Source organism: Rhinopithecus bieti, unplaced genomic scaffold (assembly GCF_001698545.2).
Source record: "Rhinopithecus bieti isolate Rb0 unplaced genomic scaffold, ASM169854v2 scaffold_2432, whole genome shotgun sequence".
NCBI lineage: Eukaryota > Metazoa > Chordata > Mammalia > Primates > Cercopithecidae > Rhinopithecus > Rhinopithecus bieti.
In genome coordinates, this window is record NW_016804136.1 from 250,258 (window position 1) to 271,748 (window position 21,491).

The 21,491-nt window shown below is 38.7% G+C and overlaps 1 protein-coding gene across 1 annotated transcript in view; it reads right to left on the reverse strand.

The window, feature by feature from the left end:
* Positions 1-16,642: 16,642 nt before the first annotated feature.
* Positions 16,643-21,491, reverse strand: part of NEK10 (NIMA related kinase 10) — a 260,776-nt gene continuing 255,927 nt past the window's right edge. The window contains 2 exon segments of the mRNA XM_017865822.1: positions 16,643-17,100; positions 20,592-20,656. Of these exon segments, the coding sequence (XP_017721311.1) occupies positions 17,036-17,100; positions 20,592-20,656 (130 nt within the window). The 3' untranslated portion in view covers positions 16,643-17,035.

Sequence of the window (21,491 nt, forward strand, 5' to 3'; positions counted from 1 at the left end):
CATGCATGTATTCTTTTTCTTCCCAGGGGAAGGGGAATATAAAACAGAAAAGGTTGTTTTAACTTTAAAAAAAGGTGATCGTACCAGAGAAAGAAATTGTCTTGATGTGGAGTTAGCAATGGCACTCTTATTAAATAAAATCTTCCAGTATTTTGCCACTGTCAATCAACTCAGAAGCTGAAAATACCACATTGTCACCAGCCACAGTAAAAAGCTAAATTGCATTCATGGAACAAGTCCAACTCAAGCCACTTTTTAATTCAAGTATGACTTTTTCAATTTATCCTTCCAAATTCAGCCTGAGGACTCCCCCCTAATCTGTGATACTTTCACTAGTCTGAAGTGGTGTGACATTTGACAAGTTTTTGAACCCGCAGAGTGAAGCCTTAGAATTCTTCTGTCTGAGCCCTTCCTGCAATAAAAGTTCACAATTTGGTGACTCTATGTGGAGGAACCTTTAACGGTTGACAGAGAGTAGCTTCTGCCCCAGGATGCCTATTAAAGTTACAATGGTTATCACAGTTAGGACGTTGAAACTTTGTGGTCAGCTGCTGCCTCTTCAGGAAGTTGTTGTGTTTCGTTGGTTGTTTCCTAAACCCTGTTCCATTGTGGTCAGGGGGCATGAGTATTTTCTATTCATAACCTCAGCTAAGCTCAAGTTGACAGCAGTTTAAATTGAAATGGTGTGCCAGGTGAACAAGAGCTATAATTTTCTCATCTGCTATCTAAGTCGGAAAGAGAGCCCATTCCAGAGAGAACAAATGAAATTTAATATATGTTGGGGTTGGACTTAGGAGCAAAGCCAAAGTTGTTTAAGGTGATGTTCTCTTAACATAAAATTTCACTTTCATAGACTTCCAACTCGACATATCTGAGGAACCAGACCTCTCTACAATTCCTGTCTGGGACTATGGAGTCTACAGTCTAAGACAAGAATGCAGCAAAGAGAGGCACTTGGCGGAGAGGCAGGGAGATAACGAATGCATGAGAGCATTCCATCATTTCCAGTGAGCTTTAGCTAAGGGAAAATTGTTCATTAAATGGAGAGCCAGAGTTCTTGGGTAGCAATGACAGCCCTAGCATTTTCAGCAAGCATTTTTATCCCCCTCTCCTGATTCCAGCCTCTTCTTTGGGCCTCTTGGGGACCTCCAATGAGCTCTCCACACGGCAAGATTCCTCTTATCAAAAGAGAATGGGCTCCCAGTTGACCTCTGTGAAATAATTTACCTTTTACCTGCTGTGTTCCTTCTTTAGAGAACAAACCGCACCACACATTAAGCTGTGAGCTAAAAATGGAACTTTCTGAGAGTACAGCAGAGTGTTTGCTTTGTCCAGCTAAGAAATCTGTGTTGGCAAAGAAATCAAGCCAGAAACAGTAAGCAGAAAAAATAAATAGGGGGAAGAGGGTTTGTCTCTAGTGTGGTGTTTTAGTACTTCCTCTTTTCACCTGTTTTGAGTTTCTGTGGCATTGTTGAGAATCTACATAGACAAGAAATGCCATAAAAGATCTTGATATCCAGTAGGGTTGGGGAATGTACATTCCTTGTTATACCAAAATTGCCAGTAATTGGGCATTGTGTGTGTGACTACAAAACCATGCTTCTGTTAAGAACATTGAAAAACTATGTGTGTGGTTCAAAAAGAACAGACTTTAAAAGTCAGGCAATTGGAATGTTAGTCTGAAGTTGGCTCTTATTCCCTTAGTAAGAGGCAGGGGAAATGGGTCAAAGGCCATTAGGATGGATAATGAGGGGACAACACCATGGAAGACTCACTGGCAAAGGCTAAACCTTTGACCCAGTAACTCCATCAACATTATACTTCTCTTTTCTATCTAAACTGAAACTATTATTCAAAATTTTATTCAGATTTTCATTCATTTAACATTCAACAAATACTTACTGAGTTTCTATATTCCTCACTACCCAAATTCTGGTTCATAAAACATCAGCATGCATATCATCTGGGAGTGCGTTAAAATGCAGAATCTGAGGCCCTATCCCAGCCCTACTGAATCAGAATATGCATTTTAATAAGATCCACAGGAATTTGTATACATACTCAAGTTTCAGAAGCACTGAATTATGTGATGAATATTCACTGTATGAATAAATGAGTGAATGAACACCATTAGTTCACTAGAGGCTCCCCATCAGGATAGTCCAGTTTTGCTGTGTTTACATAGGAGAATTCCCACCCCAACCCCCCAACTTCCCCCGGTGCCATAGATCATGTAGGCTGGCTTGGTGCCATCGCACACTGAGACTTCAGAAACACACGAGTACAGAATTGAGGTGAGTGAACAGAAAAAGCAGGACCTCTGTGAACTGAAAGAGTGAGGGTTGCTGCTCAAATTTCATGTTGAAAACTTGGGCTTGATCTGGGTGAGCCATTTGCATGGAGTTACTGTGATGTTTGGTGTACAGCAGGCTAGGTTTTAGATTCTAGAAGGTGTTTGTTTTGGATTCAACCAAATGGATTGGAGTCAAAGGCCAGACCAGGATTTGGGTTACAATCAGGCAGGTAACCCCTGAAAGAAGGTTAGAGGACAGGCTAACACAGGGACCTATGTGGATGTTCAGGGATCTGTCTGACACACCTGACTTAGCCCAGCAGGAGTAATGCAGGATCTTAACAGTTGCAAGAGGTGGGAGAAGTATTTTGTGGCTCTGAGTTGGCCAGCAGTATACTGCTGGCTGCCCTAATTAAGATGGGCCCGGCTGGGTGCAGTGGCTCACGCCTGTAATCCCAGCACTTTAGGAGGCCAAGGTGGGCGGATCATGAGGTCAGGAGATCGAGACCATCCTGGTTAACACGGCAAAACCCCGTCTCTACTAAAAATACAAAAAAATTAGCCAGGCGTGGTGGTGGGCGCCTGTAGTCCCAGCTACTCGGGAGGCTTAGGCAGGAGAATGGCGTGAACCCGGGAGGCGGAGCTTGCAGTGAGCCAGGATTGTGCCACTGCACTCCAGCCTGGACAACGGAGTGAGACTCTGTCTCAAAAAAAAAAAAAGATGGGCCCAAAGTTTGAAGGACTGAGCCTATAGGTTCATAATGGTGCAGGCTGAGGAGAGGAGTCTGGAGAAAAGCTGGAGCATGCTTTCACCCAGAAGGAGGAGAGTGGTGAAGAGAAATAATAATGACAACCCTGCACAGAAACAACATCCCTTTTGACCTGAGTATTGTAAAACTGAAAAACAGGGAGTTAACAGGTGTTACTGCAGCAAAGCTGGAAACTGTCCACAGGGCATTTGCGTATTCTTGCAGCTTGTTTAGCATTACTATTCTGTCCACCCTTACCCAGTGGGCTCTGTGACAAATGAAACACAAGAGCTATGCAGATATTATTCGTTTTTTCCCATACTTCCTAGTTTGCCTTGATTATGCTTCTCTGCTGATATGTTTTGCTTGAGAGATGGTTTATCTCAGTACTTCTAAGCTAACTGACATGATGGAAGAGGAAGGCAGGAGCAATTGTTCAGGAGTCCCAGACAATGATCAGATACAAACGCTTTCTTGTAAGACAAAGCCAAGTTCATAAACATCTGCTTTTCATCTACCAAAAACCTAGTTCCTCATCATCCTTAGACTCATCATTTCCCCCATCAGCATCCTCGCAGTGTTGTTCCTTCCCACTCTCAAACCATGATGTTCGAGGGCTCCTCCGATCTGGGCTCCAGGGATGGACATTGCATTCCCTTGGCCAGTGATTGACTCAAGTTTGGCCCATGACACAGGCAATTGGCATATCCCATTATACCATCTTCTCCCAGCTAAAGCACTGAGTCTGTTACTCATGTTGGCCTATTAAGACTTGATTCTGGAACTTCTGTCAAACTGACAAGGGAATCTTCTGATAGCCTGGAAACTGGAAGGGTTTCATCTTAGTGTTTCTGGGAACTATCATGGGAAGAAGGGAACCTACTTGAGAGTAAGGCTATGATGGAGGAGAGCAAAGGCCAGAAATGAAACAGAAAGAGGCAGGAGGGCAGGGTAGAGAGAGAGAGAGAGACCTGTTGATATCTTCTGAGCCCTTGAATTTAGCGATGCCTCAAGCTTGTCCTTTTGTGGACAATTATTTCAATTATACAAGCCAATAAATTCCCTTTTACTTATTGAACCAGTTGGTATTCTATCTCTTGCAACTAAGAGTTGGACAGCATGCTAGGGTATCAGCAGTCCTCTGACACTGTTGCACTGAAACAGACATCTTCAGAGCTGGACATGTGCAACAGAGGAGGCAATGCTGGCTGGGTCATTTTCTAAATGAGGAAAATGAGAAAAAAGTCAGCAAGTGCATTCCCTCATCTTTGGGAAATTACAGCTTAATAAAACTAATTGTTTCTATTTATTTGTTTCCTTGATCCACACATTGAACTTATCATTTCTCATGTTAGTCACCACCTTTAATCTTGTGATAATACAATACAAAGCACTACTATCTTAGAAAACTGAGGTTCAGAGTGGTTAAGTTATTCACCTTAGGTCAAATGGCCAGTATATCTCTTACTTTGTTTCTGAAAGGAAATGCTTCAGTCCATTGACTTTTTTTCTTTTAGTCCATTAAGAGCCAAAATGCCTGACTGATTCTTGAGCCACTTAATTAGTAATATTACTTGAGCTCTCATTGTATATCAAGAGTTGACATGAGCAGAGTTACCAAAGAACTTTATGGAAAGTTGGGTCCAAATGAAAACATTAAAAAAGGCTGGGTTGTGAGTAATCTGGGGAGGCTCAGGCTCCAGTAGTAAAATAATTATTTAAATACTATGTAGGCACCAGATGTGGTGGCTCAAGCCTGTAATCCCAGTACTTGGGAGACCGAGGTGGGTGGATGACCTGATGTCAGGAGTTTGAGACCAACCTGGTCAACATGGCAAAACCCCGTCTCTACTAAAAACACAAAATTAGCCAGGTGTGGTGGTGGGTGCCTGTAATTCCAGCTACTTGGGAGGCTGAGGCAGGAGAATCACTTGAACCCCGGAGGCAGAGGTTGCAGTGAGCCAAGACTGCACCATTGCACTCCAGCCTGGGCAACAAGAGCAAAACTCTGTCTCAACAACAACAAAAAAATAATAATAATTCTAGGTAGGCTACATTTGTGCTTTTGAAAAGAATTAATTGAGCATTTTTTCCCGACAACTATTTATAATCACACGCATCAGTGACATGCACAAAATGGCCACTAAGAGCTAGAGGCAAGACAATACCGTTAAATAAGGCCCCATAATTTTAATAATCTTATCTCTATGATATAGAAAGGGTTTTGCTTAGTGTGAATGGGGAAAAAAGCATGAGTATTGGAGCAATGCAAAATCTAGGTTTTTTTCCTTGCATTTTGCGTTTTTTTGTTTCTTACAACTAGCTATTGTCTTCTTAATGCCTCTGAACCTCAGTTTTAGAAACATCTATAATAGTATTAGTTATAGCCCTTCAGAGTGGCTGTTATAATGAATAAATAAGGTGCCTTGCACAGTGCCTACCACATAGTAACCATTCAACACATCTCTCCCTCTCCAGGCGAAGGTAAGAAGACTGATTTTCTGGTGAGAATTTTAGAAATTATCCTCATAAACACATGGTCCCCTGTAAATCTAGCATTCCTTTAAATTGATCCAATTAACCTTTAAGTGAAGAGAACTTCTGATTTAAATATTAAGTTATTTGTCAAACTCTTATTTGTGTGTTTGTTTTTAAAACTCTACATAGCTCCATAAAGCTTTTTGAATACTAAAGATGAAAGCAGAATCTTATTTTAAAGTTAGCAATTCATCCGTATTGTTTCTGAGGGAAATAAAATTAAAATGATTGTCCTATAAATACTCCTGAGACTTGATTATGAAATATACAGGAGGAAATTGAGAAACAAAGTTTCCATGACATTTCATATCTCTTAAAGTATGCAATACACATTAGAATATTAAAAATGTAGAAAAGAAGACAAGCTGTAATATTAAATAATATAAACAGTATTGACTCTTGAAGTCATCATGTTATGTAGACAGAGATATTTTTCCTATTAGAAATGGAGTTAGACAGAGATAATATATGAAGAAATGCAACCCAAATTCTAGAATAAAGCAAAAGGGTGAAAAAAAAGAAAGACTTGAGTAGTGATTTGGAAATGTGGCCAACATGAATCTTCATGCTACCCAAATTATCCAATGACAATGGTAACCAGTAGGAAATGGTTACCTCAATTATCCAGTGACAGTGGTAACCAGTAGGAAATGGTTACCTCAATTATCCAGTGACAGTGGTAACCAGTAGGAAATGGTTACCAATGCAAGGAAGATTCTGTACTCCTTGAAGTGTGGGATGGGGTGTGTATGCATTTGTGTGTTTGTGTGTGTGTGTATCTGTGTGTGTGTGTACGTTGTGTAGGAGGCGGGGGAAGGAAGGACAAGCATAGGAAGTAGAGGAGGCCAAAGGAATTTTAGTGGCAATTCTCCCACTTATTCATATCCGGAGCAAAGAACATGGCCAGGTGAGAAAGCTCTTCCTCCTCACACATGCACTTTAGGGGCAAGCAGATTTGGAATAATAACCATGACTTTGGAATAATCTTTCCAAACTGGAGCACCTATTGTCAAATGCTAATGGTCCTACTGATAAGAACCCACCAGGCAGGTGATGAGATCAACAAACATGGGATATGACAACCTTTGTTGTCATTAAAAGTATTTCCAATGAAAATAGTTCCTAATATGTGACTGATCAAAGATGATAAGCATTAGCATAGAATTAAGTCATTTGTTATGTACTTCATACTAAAAGTTACATCTTCGTCATGAGAATTATTTTCCCAGAAAGACAGGTGATAAGATCATCGAAAAAGTTTACAGTGGAATTAATAAGCATAATTCAAAAGCATTTTAGAAATAAATTAGCAGGTGCCAAGACACACATTACTTTGGTTGTGGTTATTTGAAAGAAGCAAACACTCTCAGAGGAGAATTGGTGAAGGATGTAAGAGAAAAGCATTCCATCTGTCTTAGAGACCAAATGAGCAACAGCCAGTCTTTTCTTCTATCACAGACAACATGGAGGTTCCCCCAAAGCTGAGATGACTCTGTGGTGACTGGAGGCCAGCAAGACCATTTCCTACCTGTTTTAGGGGTCTCCCCAATTCCTGTGACATCTTTTTTTTTGGAATTCTAATCCCAACCCCGCTCCTCGATCTATAGTATAAGAATGAAATGACAGAGAGAGGCAGCCCCACCTCCTGAGGAGAGGAAGGAAGAGCCCCCAAGCCATGCGAGGAGGCTGGGGAGGTATTGTGGACGGTGACTCCATCCTTTAATTATGCTGTGGAGCTCTGCCATCCCACTGACAGCCACACCTAACTACTGACTGGTATAGGAAGAGGAGGCAGGGGTGCAGTCACTGCTATTGACGACTATGCCTACTTTCATTCCTGCTTAATGGTGACGCTATCGCAGGACACACCACAGTAGCACCAATCAGTGATCATTACCTTTTGCATGTGTATCATGAAGAGGTTGCCAATCCACACTCTTTGACACAAATATTTTGGGCTAATACTGATTAGGTTGTTTATGTTCTGAAGATGCTTCAGGTGCTGTTCCTCAGAAGTGTGCCCTTGGATGAATTAGTTAGGAAGTCTTGCCAGGAAAACCAACAGATAAGTGAAGTCAGATCGGGACAGGATGGAAGCCAAGCCAGAGTTGCCTCATTAGGTTCAGTACAACAAAGGTGCCTTTGGTTCGGTTCTGCAGGAAAACTGTGAGAGTGAAAAGCACAACTCAGAGCTGTCCTAATCAGGGGTGAGGGTGCTGGAGGATTGGTTCCCATGCATCTCTCTGTCATGGAATAGGGGTGGCCTCTGCAGGCAGAAATTTCTAGCCGTTACTATAGACAGCAGGAAATGCTGGTTCCACCAACCTAAGGACAGTTCCCATCAAAGACTGGCTGGGCTCTGTGGCTCACACCTGTCATTCCAGCACTTTGGGAGGCCGAAGCAGGCAGATCACTTGAGGTCAGGCATTTGAGATCAGCCTGGCCAACATGGTGAAACCTCGTCTCTACTAAAAATATAAAAATTAGCCGGGTGTGGTGGCACACACCTGTAATCCCATCTACTTGGGAGGCTGAGGCGGGAGAGCTGCTTGAACCCAGGAGGCAGAGGCTGCAATGAGCCGAGATTGTGCCACTGTGCCCCAGCCTGGGTGACAGAGCAAGACCCTGTCTCAAAAATAAAATAAAATAAAATAAAATAAAATAAAATAAAATAAAATAAAATAAAACAAAGACAAACAGATGCAGGCTGTTGAAAAAGGAGGTGTACCAGGAGGCCAGTATACAGAAGCTGTCAAAGGGTCCAGGGGGCCTGGGTCAAGCATTGGGTAAGTCTGCTCTAGGCTGACTTTGCACTTGAATTCCTTACCACTATTACAGTGTTTAATTCTTGTGTCAAGCCTATGCTTAACAACTTTTTAAAGTGGAATCTACTATTATCTTCATGATACATATGTGAAAGCTAAGAACTGGAAAGGTTAAGTCCTTGGTCAGAGGTTATACAAGTAGAATATCATGGAGCTGGCATTCTGATCCAAGTTTATGTGTGCTCAGGGCCTAAATTCTTAATGATGCTTACTTATTATATTATGTGCAAATAAATTTAGGAAATTCTAGGCTTTAAGTGATTTGTTTCTTGATCCTTGAACAATGTACAATATAAGTACCTATATACTTATGAAAATTACAAGTATTTTCCTGAGTTATATAAACAACTTTTTTGCACATCCCAAAGATGGTTAAAATGTCTGTGACAAATGGCATGGCTCAAGAGATTAAAAAAGCAAGTGTATGTACAAAATAAATTTATGATATTTTAGTCTTTCTAGAGTGATGGCAAATCAAATCTATATTATAGGAGCAGTATCATATAAAAAGTAAAATGCATATAAAATTATATGCTTAGTCTTGAGGAGAGACAGAATCTTTAAATTTGGGAGACTTGGGAGACATTTTCCTGTATTCACGGCTTATAAGGTATTTCTTTAAGATTGTAGTTTGTAGTTATATCAAGCTATACTCTATAACTCATTTATTTAATTCCTGTTCTCTACTATATGAACATAATTACTGAGAACAATCAATATATGCCCATTTGGTAAATGACTAAAATAAGAATAGCAGATTGCAACACACCGAGTTTTAAGGAGGTGAAGGATGTTTACTGTGATGATACTGAAAGCTCCTCTGGCTTCTAGAGAAAGAGTAATTTCCATTCCTGCTTCTCATTCCACTGACTGAGGTTTGTCTGTTTGTTTGGTGGGTTAGAAATGATTTTCAAATAGCCTGCTGGATACATCTAACAGAATCCTGGGATGGGGACTGGAAATGTTCTGGAATTTATGTCCTGCACTCTGAGGTCATTTTCATGAGACTCCCACATAATTCTTTCTTCTCCAGACCATCGAGCAGTCATCCATCAGAGCTGCCCAGAGCCTGAGCTCAGGGGCAGAGGAAGGCAGTGGGGAGGCATCTTCTCAGGACTCTGTGAGACACCGTCCAGAGACCTCCTGTCAAATACAGGGCTCTAGGCGTTTCTCCAGCCTTTTTATCAGGTGGTAATTTGATATTGTAGCATTCGGTACTTCATGGCCCCAAGTTTTCGGGTCTACTTTTTCTGTGTCCTTTGGTATTGCACTCTGTGGCAGACACAATCCAAGGTGACCCCAATGACCATGCTCTTGTATAATCCCCTTTCCTTGAGTGTAAAGTGCACCTATAACTTGCTTTTACCCACTAGATTATGGCAACAGGGTATCATTCCTGTGATTTGGTTATAAGATTCTATCTTAGCAGACTGGAGAGAGAGAGAGAGAGACTCTCCTGTGGACCTTGAAGTGGCCAGCTGCCTTGATGTGAACTGTCTCTGGAGAGGGCCACATGGCAGGGGACTACAGGTGGCATCTATGGTATCTAGCTGCTGAGGACCTCAGTCCTACAAACACAAGGAAATAAACCCTGTCAATAATCATATGATCTTGGGAAATGATCACCAGGCTCAGGTGAGACCCCAGCCCTAGCCAGCACTGATTACAGCGGTGAGGCGCTGAGCAGAGAACCAGCTAAGTCCTACTCAGACTTCCAGCCCACAGAAATTGTGAGATAATGTGTGTTATTAATTGGTTACACAGCAGTAAAAGCGTGATACAGCTCCCCACACTAATGATAGATTTGACCATGTGATCTGCTTTGACCATTGAGAATGAAGAAAACAGCACAAGCAGTGGCTTGTCAAAATAGGTGTGCATTTCTGCATTCTCTTTTCAATGCTTGCTACTGCCACAAAAACACATCTGGACTAAGTTGCTGAAAAAATGTGAGAGACCAGGGAAGAGAACTGATTTGTCACCTCTAGGTCCATCCTAAACCAGCTATACCTCAGTCAACCTGCCAACTAACCACAGACACAGGAGAGAGTCTAGCAGAGATCAGTGGAGCTCTGCTCAGATAGGCAGAACTTCCAACTGACCCAGGAATTCATAAGAAAAAAATAAATGGTTGCCACTTGAAACCACTGTTTTTAGGTGCTTTGTTATACAACATGTGTAGCAATAGATTATTGCTACAGGGACCCACCGATGAAAGTTGAGGTATGCATTTGAGCTTTCACACATAAATGATTGCCTTCTGGAATATTTTTTAATCAAAAGACTTAAGAGCATAAAAGAAGAAATTGGGAAAGCTGGTAAGAGAAAGGAGATTATCATTTGCTGTAAATTCTCAATAAGAGAGAAATTATTTTCCAATAAAATTGAAAACACATTTTAAAATTATTTTAGCATTTTATGGGGCATATTTAATCATAGCAAAAATAAAAGCTATTTGCATATCTTATATAAATCTTTTATAGAATCATTTCTTTTTTCTTCTCTTGAGGATCTCCGACTTTCAGGTCATTCTAGAGTAGGTGTGCTCATGAAGGAAGTGTTGCAGAGGTTTTAGAAAGACAGAAATCATGTGCAGAGAAGTACTTCCCTCTGCCTTCCACATGACACCCCATTAAATAACTACAGAACATTCATTCCCTCTAATAACACAGCTCTGTGCAGGAAACTTTGTCTGTTCCTTGGATAGGAATAGTGGGAAGGGAAGAGGTGTCAGGGAAGAGACCCGCATGGGAGGGGTGCTAGTACAACAACAACAAAAAGATACTGTTAGAGGCTAATAGGAAAAAAAAGCACATTGAGGGTATTTCTGCTTCTGTGGGCACAGGCCTTTGTCTTGGATCCTGGGCTGTCCAGAAAACAGAAGCTCTGGGCAACATGAGATTAGGGGTTTTTCTTCCTTTCAGAGGATAGCTCTGTTCTTGTTTATCCTCACAAGCTCACCACCGGGAACAATGGAATACAGGAAGCACTATAGTTTTGTTTTGACCCACTTAATGTTAGTAAGCAAAATGCACCCAAAAGTTTTCAAGTAATTTTGTTTTCAGATTGGAAGAGTAAAATAATAGAATCTTTCTACAGCCTGATTATCAACTGGTTTGCTTGCAAACAACTAAAATAGCTTGCAATGTTTCTTTTCTAATTTAGCTAGTACAAGTATATTCAAATCTGCCTGCACTTATCCATTTAAGTTTCACATATACTTCTTGTAAAATTTGCATTGTCAGACAAAATGGGCCTCAGCCCACAGATGAAAGATGGGGAACATAACCCCTGGGGCAGAATCACACTCACTTAATGGCAGATAAAAGTGCTTCTTTGAAGAGTCTAATGTCTTTGGAATGCCTCCTAGGGACCCTGTCCTGTGGATTCCAGCAGCCAGCAGGTTATGAAGAGACTTTGGGGCCTTTTGCTACTGTTCTGGGTGGTCAACTTGTTGGTGATGGTGCCTGGCTAAAAGTCCAACAATAGCTGCATGCTGGTGAAGCATCTGATCAGCTCCTTCTGGGAAACCCAGCAGCAGGACTCACTGAAGGCTCCGGAGCTACCCTTCGCCATTGCTCACCCCTTAGTGGGCAGCCTGCTGGATGACCAGGGCTCTAGGCAATTCCTTGCCTTCTTCTTGCTCTCCAACTTCTCAAAACATAATTTCTATTTGAAGATTGTTCCACCTCCATGAAAGATCTATCCTTAATTTTTAGCAAGTCAAGGTTTCCCTTCTGAGTACTTATATTTATTAACCTCCCTTGAAGTAAGGTTAGGTTCATGGAAATACTTCATGTGTTTTGTCATGACATGAAGTATCCCTAAACCAGCTCCATTTTCTCCAAAATTCACTGCAGTATGAGGCAAACACACAGAACATGGAGGGCAAGAGTTCTAGCTAAAATTTAATAGCCATTTACAAGCTTTATATTCTATTTCAGAATCTTGACTCAAATGGCACTTGAAATGCAGAGCTAAATCATGGGTTAAGAATATCATTTTGTAAGTGACCTTCACAGTCTGATTTAAAGGTGCTAAGGCCTTAAAGCAGTTGTTCCTCTTGGTTTGTTATTTCTGGCACAAACTTCTCTCTGCATGTTTTATGGGACCAGTTTTTAACATGTTTGCAAAACTTCAGCTAATTTTCATTTGTGAACTCACCATATCAATTCCAATTATCCATCTGGATTTGTTGATTGTCAAAATGACAGCCATACTCCTCCATACATAAAGACAAAATTTGATGTTTGTTCAGGAGAAAGAAAGGTAAGCTATTTCCAAATAAGAGCATTTAAACAGTCACATACTTCTCTTATCTCTAAATACAGTAGCTGGGGCCAGTGCAAATCTTCACAGTACAAAAGGAGAGGAGAGAAAAAGGCAGCTTTTCATGTTCTCAGGAATAACATTCAGTTTTGAATTAAGACTACAGTTCATTTACTTTTAGGATAATGCAATGATCTGTATCTTAATTTTTTTATATTATTAGACAATTGTTATAAACATGCAATAAAGCATCTAGTATACCTCACATAGCAAGTATGCAGCTGTGATTTTAGGGTACGTGATCTTCATTTTTAAAAACAACTATTGCCCATGAACTCAAAAAATAAGTAAATTGGCAATATCCATCAGTTACCCCATGAAACTCATAAAATCTTTCCTGTCCCTCTTGCAGATCGCAAAACAACATCACAGCAGGACTATAATCACCCACGACAGTCATATTTACAAGATGCAATTTACTGTAATGACACATATAAGAATTCCTTTATCACAAAGTTGTTTCCCTGAGACATTTGTGTCTTCCTATCAATATGAAAAACAGCATTCCAGGGTAAGCGTACTGTTAGCAGCACAGTTCAACTGAAAAAATCATCTATTCAAACCTGTCAATTCTCACTAAAGGATAATTAATACAATCTCAAAGATATAATAAGTAAACATGAAATTCATTTATCACATTTAGTTGTTGAACATGAAGAATTTTATATTTGGACAGAATTTCACCCAAGGAGTCAATGTCAATATACGGAAGCATTAAGCTTCCCTTATGTTACAGCCCTTCATAGTTGTATCTCCAGGGTGCCAAGAAGCTGTTTCAGATAGATTTCTTTGCCTTGCCTCTCCAAGTGATTTCAGTGCTCATGAAAACCATCATAGAAAAAGTAAAAGGCAAATGATAAAAGTTCCTTAAAAAGAAGATTGTCCTGCCTTCAGACAGAAGCTAAAGTCATTTCTAAAGGAACCCAGCATATTGACTGCGCATGATTCCTCACTACTTCAAAAAAAAAGAGAGAAATAGCAATACATACATTTTATAATACATCAAATCAAAAAGAGGAATGTGGGTTCTATGCATATTAATACTGACAAAATTCATTAGCCAATATTACAGTCTTCACACATCTTAAAAATGAGTGGTGATTAATTAATATTTCTGGAATTGTACATAACCAGTCCTATATTTGTTTTTGGACATCAAAATTCATAGTATTTAATGAGTCATAGATGATAGCTATAGGAAGACCTTAACCTTTAATCAATTATACCATTTGAGTAAATTTCATAACAGTGTTTCTTAATTGTGTTCTGCTTTAGAATGCCGAACCATTCTGTGAACACTGCCTAATGCCACACAAATGTCCACAATAAACAAGCAGCATTTCTCTAGGTTTCTGAAATTCACCCACAAGCAGTGGGTCCAAGTATCCATGTTATTATTCCCTTGAAGTCTCCATTTAAAGACTACATGCCTGGAGGAAGACAAAGTTAACAACAGGCAAGCAAATATTCCTGCTGCAGTCGCTTCCCTGAGAATGAAACATTTTGCTTTTAAAAAGCAAATTAAGGTTTCAAGTACACATAATTCAGAAAGAGCTGGTGGATCGAAACATAATTAACGGGAGCATTTGTGTTTCAAAAGTAATCTGAAAAGACTGATTTGTATTCTATTCCATACAAATATTCAGTTACGGAAATTAGGTACATTCACAGGGATTTCACCGCACAACAAATCATTAAAAATTATACAAGAGAAAGGGAAAAAATAAATAAATGCAATCAAGAAAAGATTAGGAGGTCTATTAAGTTCATGTAACAACTCCTTTGCACTAATAGACAGTTTGGAGAATCAAAACAAAATGATCATTCTTGGTCATGAGGGGAGGTGCTCCATATTTGAGTTAGAAAGGCTTCTGAAAAGTTAACTTCACTGTTGGGATGTGACTTCATGTACAAAACGGTGCTTTTGCCACTGCCTGACTTTCTCTTAGAGACATAGGAAAATGTAGACTCAGTGATTGTGGTAGTTTAGGGAGAATTCAAATACAGCATATTCATACTTTTAGCAAAACAATACATCTATCCACATAGAGTTGATAGGCCTGAAGCTGTTGTTGAAAAGGACAGCTTCTGCTTAACTTTCATGGACTTCTAGCATAATAAATGCCCATTCTTATCACCTAAAAGAGTTACAAGCAATAGCTGGGCACAGTGGCTCACACCTCTAATCCCAGCACTTTGGGAGGCCAAGGTGGGCAGATCACCTGAGGTCAGGAGTTTGAGACCAGCCTGGCCAACATGGTGAAACCCCGTCTCTACTAAAATATAAAATTAGCTGGGTGTGGTAGCACATGCCTGTAATCCCAGCTACTCGGGAGGCTGAGACAGGAGAATTGCTTGAACCCAGGAGGCGGAGGTTGCAGTAAGCTAAGATCTCACCATTGCACTCCAGCCTGGGCAACAGAGACTCTGTCTAAAAATAAAAATTAAAAAAAAAAGAGTTACATGGAAAATAAGCCAACTATATGCACTTTAAAGCACCTTCAAGTAAACCATTTCTCTTCTCTTACCATGGTATGCCTTTTGAATACTATTCTTTCCTAAATTCTGTTTACTATATATTACCATTTGGGAAAGAACTTGATTTCAAACTCTCACCCCACAATTAGAATTTGTGCCTCTCTAGGCCTGTGCTTCCTGCATGAAGAAGAAATGTGCCCCTTCCATACATTGAAAGATATAAAGAATTTTAGTGCAGGTTCAAATTAACTTGGAACAGAAATAAAATTTTGCCTGGGTAAATCAATATCATAGCATTTTTGATTTTGTTTATGAATTTTACATATGGATAATTGGTTTGAAAGCTGAAACTGAAACTTTCATTACTGTATTTGCATCTATTATCTTACATTACAGCGTATCTGTAATTACTATTTTGGCTTAAAGAAAGATCCACTGACAATCTTCAAAAGCATTAGTGTACGATTAAAGGGAATTTGGATATAATTTAAGTATTAAATATGCTCATTTAAAACATAGTGTAGATTTTCATACTATACAGAAAGGTTATAGTCTTTCAAGTACTGTAAATATATTGAACTAAAATCGATTCAATCATACTAAAAAAAATCAATGTAAACAAAGATGACAGAACTCCATGAAAAGTAAATAAAAAGTATAATTTCAACTTTCAGATTACTAATTATGTAGAATAAATTGCTCTTTAGGTAGCTAGAAGTGTAGACAGATTTGGCAATGAGGGCATTTCTTGTCATCACACCAGAGTTTTAAGAAGCTGACTGAAGAGAAGGAGTTTAAGCCCAATGAGAATCTAGTAGATTTTCATCATAATTCTCCCTGCAAAAAGGACGATACACAGTTTGGCATTCTGATATCTCTTTCATTGAGCTGTCTGAATGAGTAAAAAAGGGACTTAACTTATTTTCATTTCAAATTCCCAAACAATAACAATTCATAAACAATTTAGGTAATTGTAATAAGGAGGGATTTAGGATGAGGAATATTGCATTTTTTCATAGATTCTATGAACCCTTCAAAGTGCTCTAAAAATACTATAAGTTTGATTAGCAGCAAAGCATTACTCTAATCAACACCTCTCTCCTTCCACCCTCATGTATGTACATATACACACACTGTATAACAATATATTCTATTAGTCTAACTTAAATCTGACAGTTTGACAGTTGCCCCCAGAGGCTGTGCAAGATTACAAATACTGTCTACACTGTATCACAGTTCAAGACCACCAGCACCCAAGTGGTTAGGTGAGAACCAACCCATCCATTAAAAAAAAAAAAAAAATCAATCACATATTTTGAATTTCTTTAAAGATAAAAATGGAGGATACAGTGAATCACCCAATATATTATTCTGAGTCCTGCAACTGTCTTTATCTAAAATATTTTTTACATATGGAAGGCTAGATGCCTTTAAATATACTTTTAGCAATTCTGAGTATCAAATGTGCCTTTGAAAAATATGACAAGTTTTTTTTAATGTTGAGGAAAATTCTGTAAGAACGTTTTTTGTTGTTGTTGTTTTTGGGTTTTCCCCCCACCCCCGCAAAGACGAATTTTGCAACATTTTCTCCCAGCAGCACACTGACAGCTCTGCCATCCTGTATATAATGTGTTCTGGCAATGAAGCCCTCAGGCACTGCGGCTGTCATATACTCCAGCACAGGACCCCCAGGAAGACGCCCTGCAGGCCCACGGCATCTTGGTCTTTTCCACTCCCTCCCTCTAGCAGCACCCAATCCTTGGGCATCTTGCAATAGTGGCTGGAGTCCAGAACTTGAACTTCACTGAGAAAATCAAGTCCACTCAAAATGCAGCATTTTCATCTTTTGGTTGGGTGATTCTTGGTCCCCCATGGATAGGAATGATACCTATAAGATTCAGAAGTAGAAAGAATTCTCTATAGTTACAAATATTTTAGTTCATACATTTAATTTCAAAAACTGGGGCTCAGGCATAAGAGTAAATAAATCACAGTACATAAAAGATGATTATTTTGTTAGGATGGGAACATTTTAGAAAGCTGCCTTTGCCTGAAGCCTGGTGCTAACAAGACCTTTCTCAAATTATGAACTCAATAGTAACTGATAATACTTTGTAGTAGAAAAACAAATACTCATTCAAAGTAGCTTGTATATTTGAATACCTGTGTAGGTTAAAATAACTATTTTACACGCTTATCAGTCAATAGGGGAAATAAAGTAATTCAAGTTGATTCAATGTAGATTTCTTGTATATTGTTATTTCTCAACATATATTTTATTATTAAAAATAAAATATTAATGTAATACTCAAGTCTATTCATAAAGATGATATGCTCGTCATCTGTTTATTCATAACTCGGATGATTTTATCCTCACAAACAACAATGATAAAATTAAGGCACATTAAGTTGTATCCTCCTGGTAAGCAAGCTAAATGCTTATGTATGTGAAATGTAATTTATCACACAACCATGCAAATGATCAAAAATAGAGCCTGCTTTGGGAAGAGCTGTGAGGCTGGCCAAGGCTTTTTGACCTTCTTTAATTTTCTTTACACAGCTTTCTTGCTTCCAACTCAGTCCTAGCTCCCTTTTTCCCAGAAGCCCAGAAATGAGAAATAGCCCACCTCAGTCAGGTCCTTGCTGCTATTTCTGTTCCAGTTACATTTTCTTTTCCTAATGCAGCATTTTATGCCTGAGACATTCTTCCTAACTGTCCAAGAAGTCTCCTCACGATTTAAACAGTTCCAGAAATCTTCCTCAAAGATAGCTAACAGATAGATAATGGCTTTATCCTGAGACTTTCAGCCTGAAAATGGCACCTCTCTATTGTCTTCCTGAACTAAATATAAACCCGTAATTTAAGCCAAAAATGTACCTTCTCTTGAATTAATCCTTGAGTGAGTGGCTGGCTAGATGATGTGTGTACTATTCAAACTGATAGTCTTAAATTGTAAACTTGAAGAACACAGGAATTATGTATGTAACTTTCTCGGCATGGTGCTTAATTCATTTAAGAACAAATTTTGCAATGATGATGATGACAATGATGACCATGTCAATGAGAACAACAGAGATCTGGGTAGACCGTGGTAAAGGAGTGAAAACAGTGTTCCCCATTTCCAGCCACATAGCTAAAACAGCTTTCCTCAATTGTGTTCATGTAAAGAGTGAGGAAAACACTGAGGTCAACAAACAAGGTCAACAGATTTCTTTCCTATAGTACATCTCAGAGTCTTGAATACAGTAATAGGTGTCAACATTCTCCAAAAACAAAAAATTGTACATTCTGAGTTTCCCAAATATATGTGGCCATGAAACTTTATTTTTCAGAGACTATGTATTGACATCTTTGATAATATTGCCCATTCTACGAAACCTGTTGGGGAAAAAAATGCAGTCTACTAATTCTAAATACTGATTCTAAATACCTCTACATATGCTGTGACATTTAGCATCCTCCATCCTTTGACTATGGAAAAAAGCATGACAGTGCCAGATAATCTGATTTGTACTTGGAGTTATGTGTTATTTACAGTTTATGGATTATTAGGTGCTTCTAATTTAAGCCTGACTTATTTCTTGAGAATTATTTTGGAACACTAGTAAACAAACAATGGCTTTAGGCACAAACAAGGGTTATTTTTACAAGCAAATTCTGGAGAGTTTTTCTCCCAAGATGTGTTCTATCATTGCTATTAGAAGTCAAAAGGGGGTCGGGTGCAGTAGATCATGCCTGTAATCCCAGCACTTTGGGAGGCCAAGGCAGCTGGATCACCTAAGGTCAGGAGTTCAAGACCAGCCTGACCAACATGGAGAAACCCCGTTTCTACTAAAAATACAAAAATTAGCCAGGTCTGGTGGTGGGCGCCTGTAATCCCAGCTACTCAGGAGGCTGAGTCAGGAAAATCTCTTGAACCCAGGAGGTGGAGTTTGTAGTGAGCCGAGATTGCACCACTGCACTCCAGCGCAGCCTGAGCAACAGGGCAAGACTCCATCTCAAAAAAGAAAGGAAGGAAGGAAGGAAGGAAGGAAGGAAGGAAGGAAGGAAGGAGCCAAAAAGGGAATACCATGGATATATGGATTTTTAAATGTGATTCATTTTAATTTAGAGGACTTTAAGGAAATTTAATGTAATACCCAACTTACATTGCTTAAACTTGACTGTTCCAAGGTATGAATATAATACCTTCATATTTCTATGAAACTTTCCATTGATACTATTCCACAATGTACAAATGACTACACAGAATAGAGGTTGTTTATTGCTTTAGCTTATGAGACGCGCACTTTGCGTGTCTTTTAATAAAGCAGTGTGTCTTTGGAACTAGATCTGTTTAAAACCTAATGAAAGTAGAATTGAAAAAGAATAATGATCAATTCCAAAATAAGACTTAAATATTTTTTAATAAAGCGAAAATAAAAGTTCTTGTAAGAGCTTCCTTAAGTTCCTTGCACACTTAGTTTTCCTTGATATTTAAATGATTTTCTGCAAAAAATATGAAGACATTCCTTGCCCATGATCCCAAGTCTCTGAGGAAATGCAGATGAAATGACAAGAGTGATCTTTGCCCCAGTACAAGCCAAGGGCACCTGAAATAATAACGCTCAGAGTTAAAAACAGAAGCATTCATACTATCCATGAAAGGCTGTATATACTCAGCCCTTGAATAGAAAATGAAAATTCAAAAATCTCTCCAGGGATGGTGGGAGGAGAGTAGTTGTGGAGATGGTAATTTCTATTAACAATATATCTTTAGAAAATGAGAATTACTCATCGTTCCTCTGCAGTTACAAATCACAACAGAACTAACTACATTTATAAAGGTAGTATTTTGAAACTCTATTATCAAGTCAAAAGAGCAAGTAGTTGAATAATTTTACTTGTGATTCATAAGAAAAACTCCTTGAAATGGGAGAAGAAGAAGAAAAAGGAGAAGAAACACTGGAGACTGAACTAACATTAAAAAAGAATCTAATTTCTATATAATGACCTTAACAGGATGTTCTTGAGCCCTCTTTCTCTTCCCGTTGTTATAGTCATCTTTGGTAAAGACTTCTGGAATAATTTAAATAGTGATCAGAAAATAGCTTCAATAATTGAAAAGGAAGGCAGTTCCTCCAGGCATAAAAGACCACTTGAGAGAATATACTCCAAAGGACTATGCCTCCTAAAACAACTGTGCCCCATATAGAGAGTGTGTGTGGGTACCTGCAATCAATTTGATGACTCAGCTATGAGTAGGCTCTTTAGGTAAGTCAAGAGACAACTCCTGTGTAGCAGACACTGTAAACTCCCATACCCCTATCTATTCCACTTCAAAGCATGCTGGCAGTTTTCTACCTGCCAATACATAAAGGAATTCAATAAAGAAATACCTGCATTTTGATAAAGAAATATCTGCATTTCTTTTCCTGAAGATTTATCTGACCCCTGGAGTCTTCTTTGTTCATATTTACAAAAGGCCAGAAAAAAAAAAAAACAAAAAACAAAACAAAACAAAAAAAACAGGGAATTAACACTTCCTAGGGAAAGGCCTTAAACAATGACTGATGGAAACTGGAGTTTAAGATAAATACCCCAGCTCTCTCACTCTTCTGTGTGGGATGGTCCTGGTACATGTTCTATACCAGCTCTTAGATTTCCCCAGTGGGCAGGCTCCAATCACTTATAATACTAATTTGCTTGATTATAAAACTTTTCTTGAATAACTTCTTAGTAAACTAATTGTACTCAAATTGTGCCAACACTATTTCCAAAAGTAAAATTATAAAAATTGATGCAATTGATAAAATAGCCTATATTCTTAGAACACCAATAATAGGTATATTGGAAGATAACATACAGCTCCAGTAAATGGAGGTTTCTTATTTAGGGTAAACAAACAGCAACATATAATAGCAAAGTCTCTTCTCCACAAATATATCTTAAATTCACAAGAAATGATTCTTTGTTCGGTTGCACTTTGTCCCTAGCCTTCTGTGCAAATAGTGGGTAGATTTAAGTGATAGGAGTGAGTTTTCAGCTCTTCTAGAATGAGACAAACAAATATTTAATTTTTAAAAAACTGATCTGGAAATGCTTTTCCATTTACTTATGTTTATTTTTTTATGAGAATAAATTTCTACTAAGCAATCACCCTTTTTGTTTCAACTGAGAATACAGCAACTGTGTCCACACAAAAGATGGGCACATATATTCTACTTATAGATGTATCTAGTCTAAGCAAAGATATTTTATAAAAGGATTTACAATAAAATTTGAAAAAAAAAAAAAAA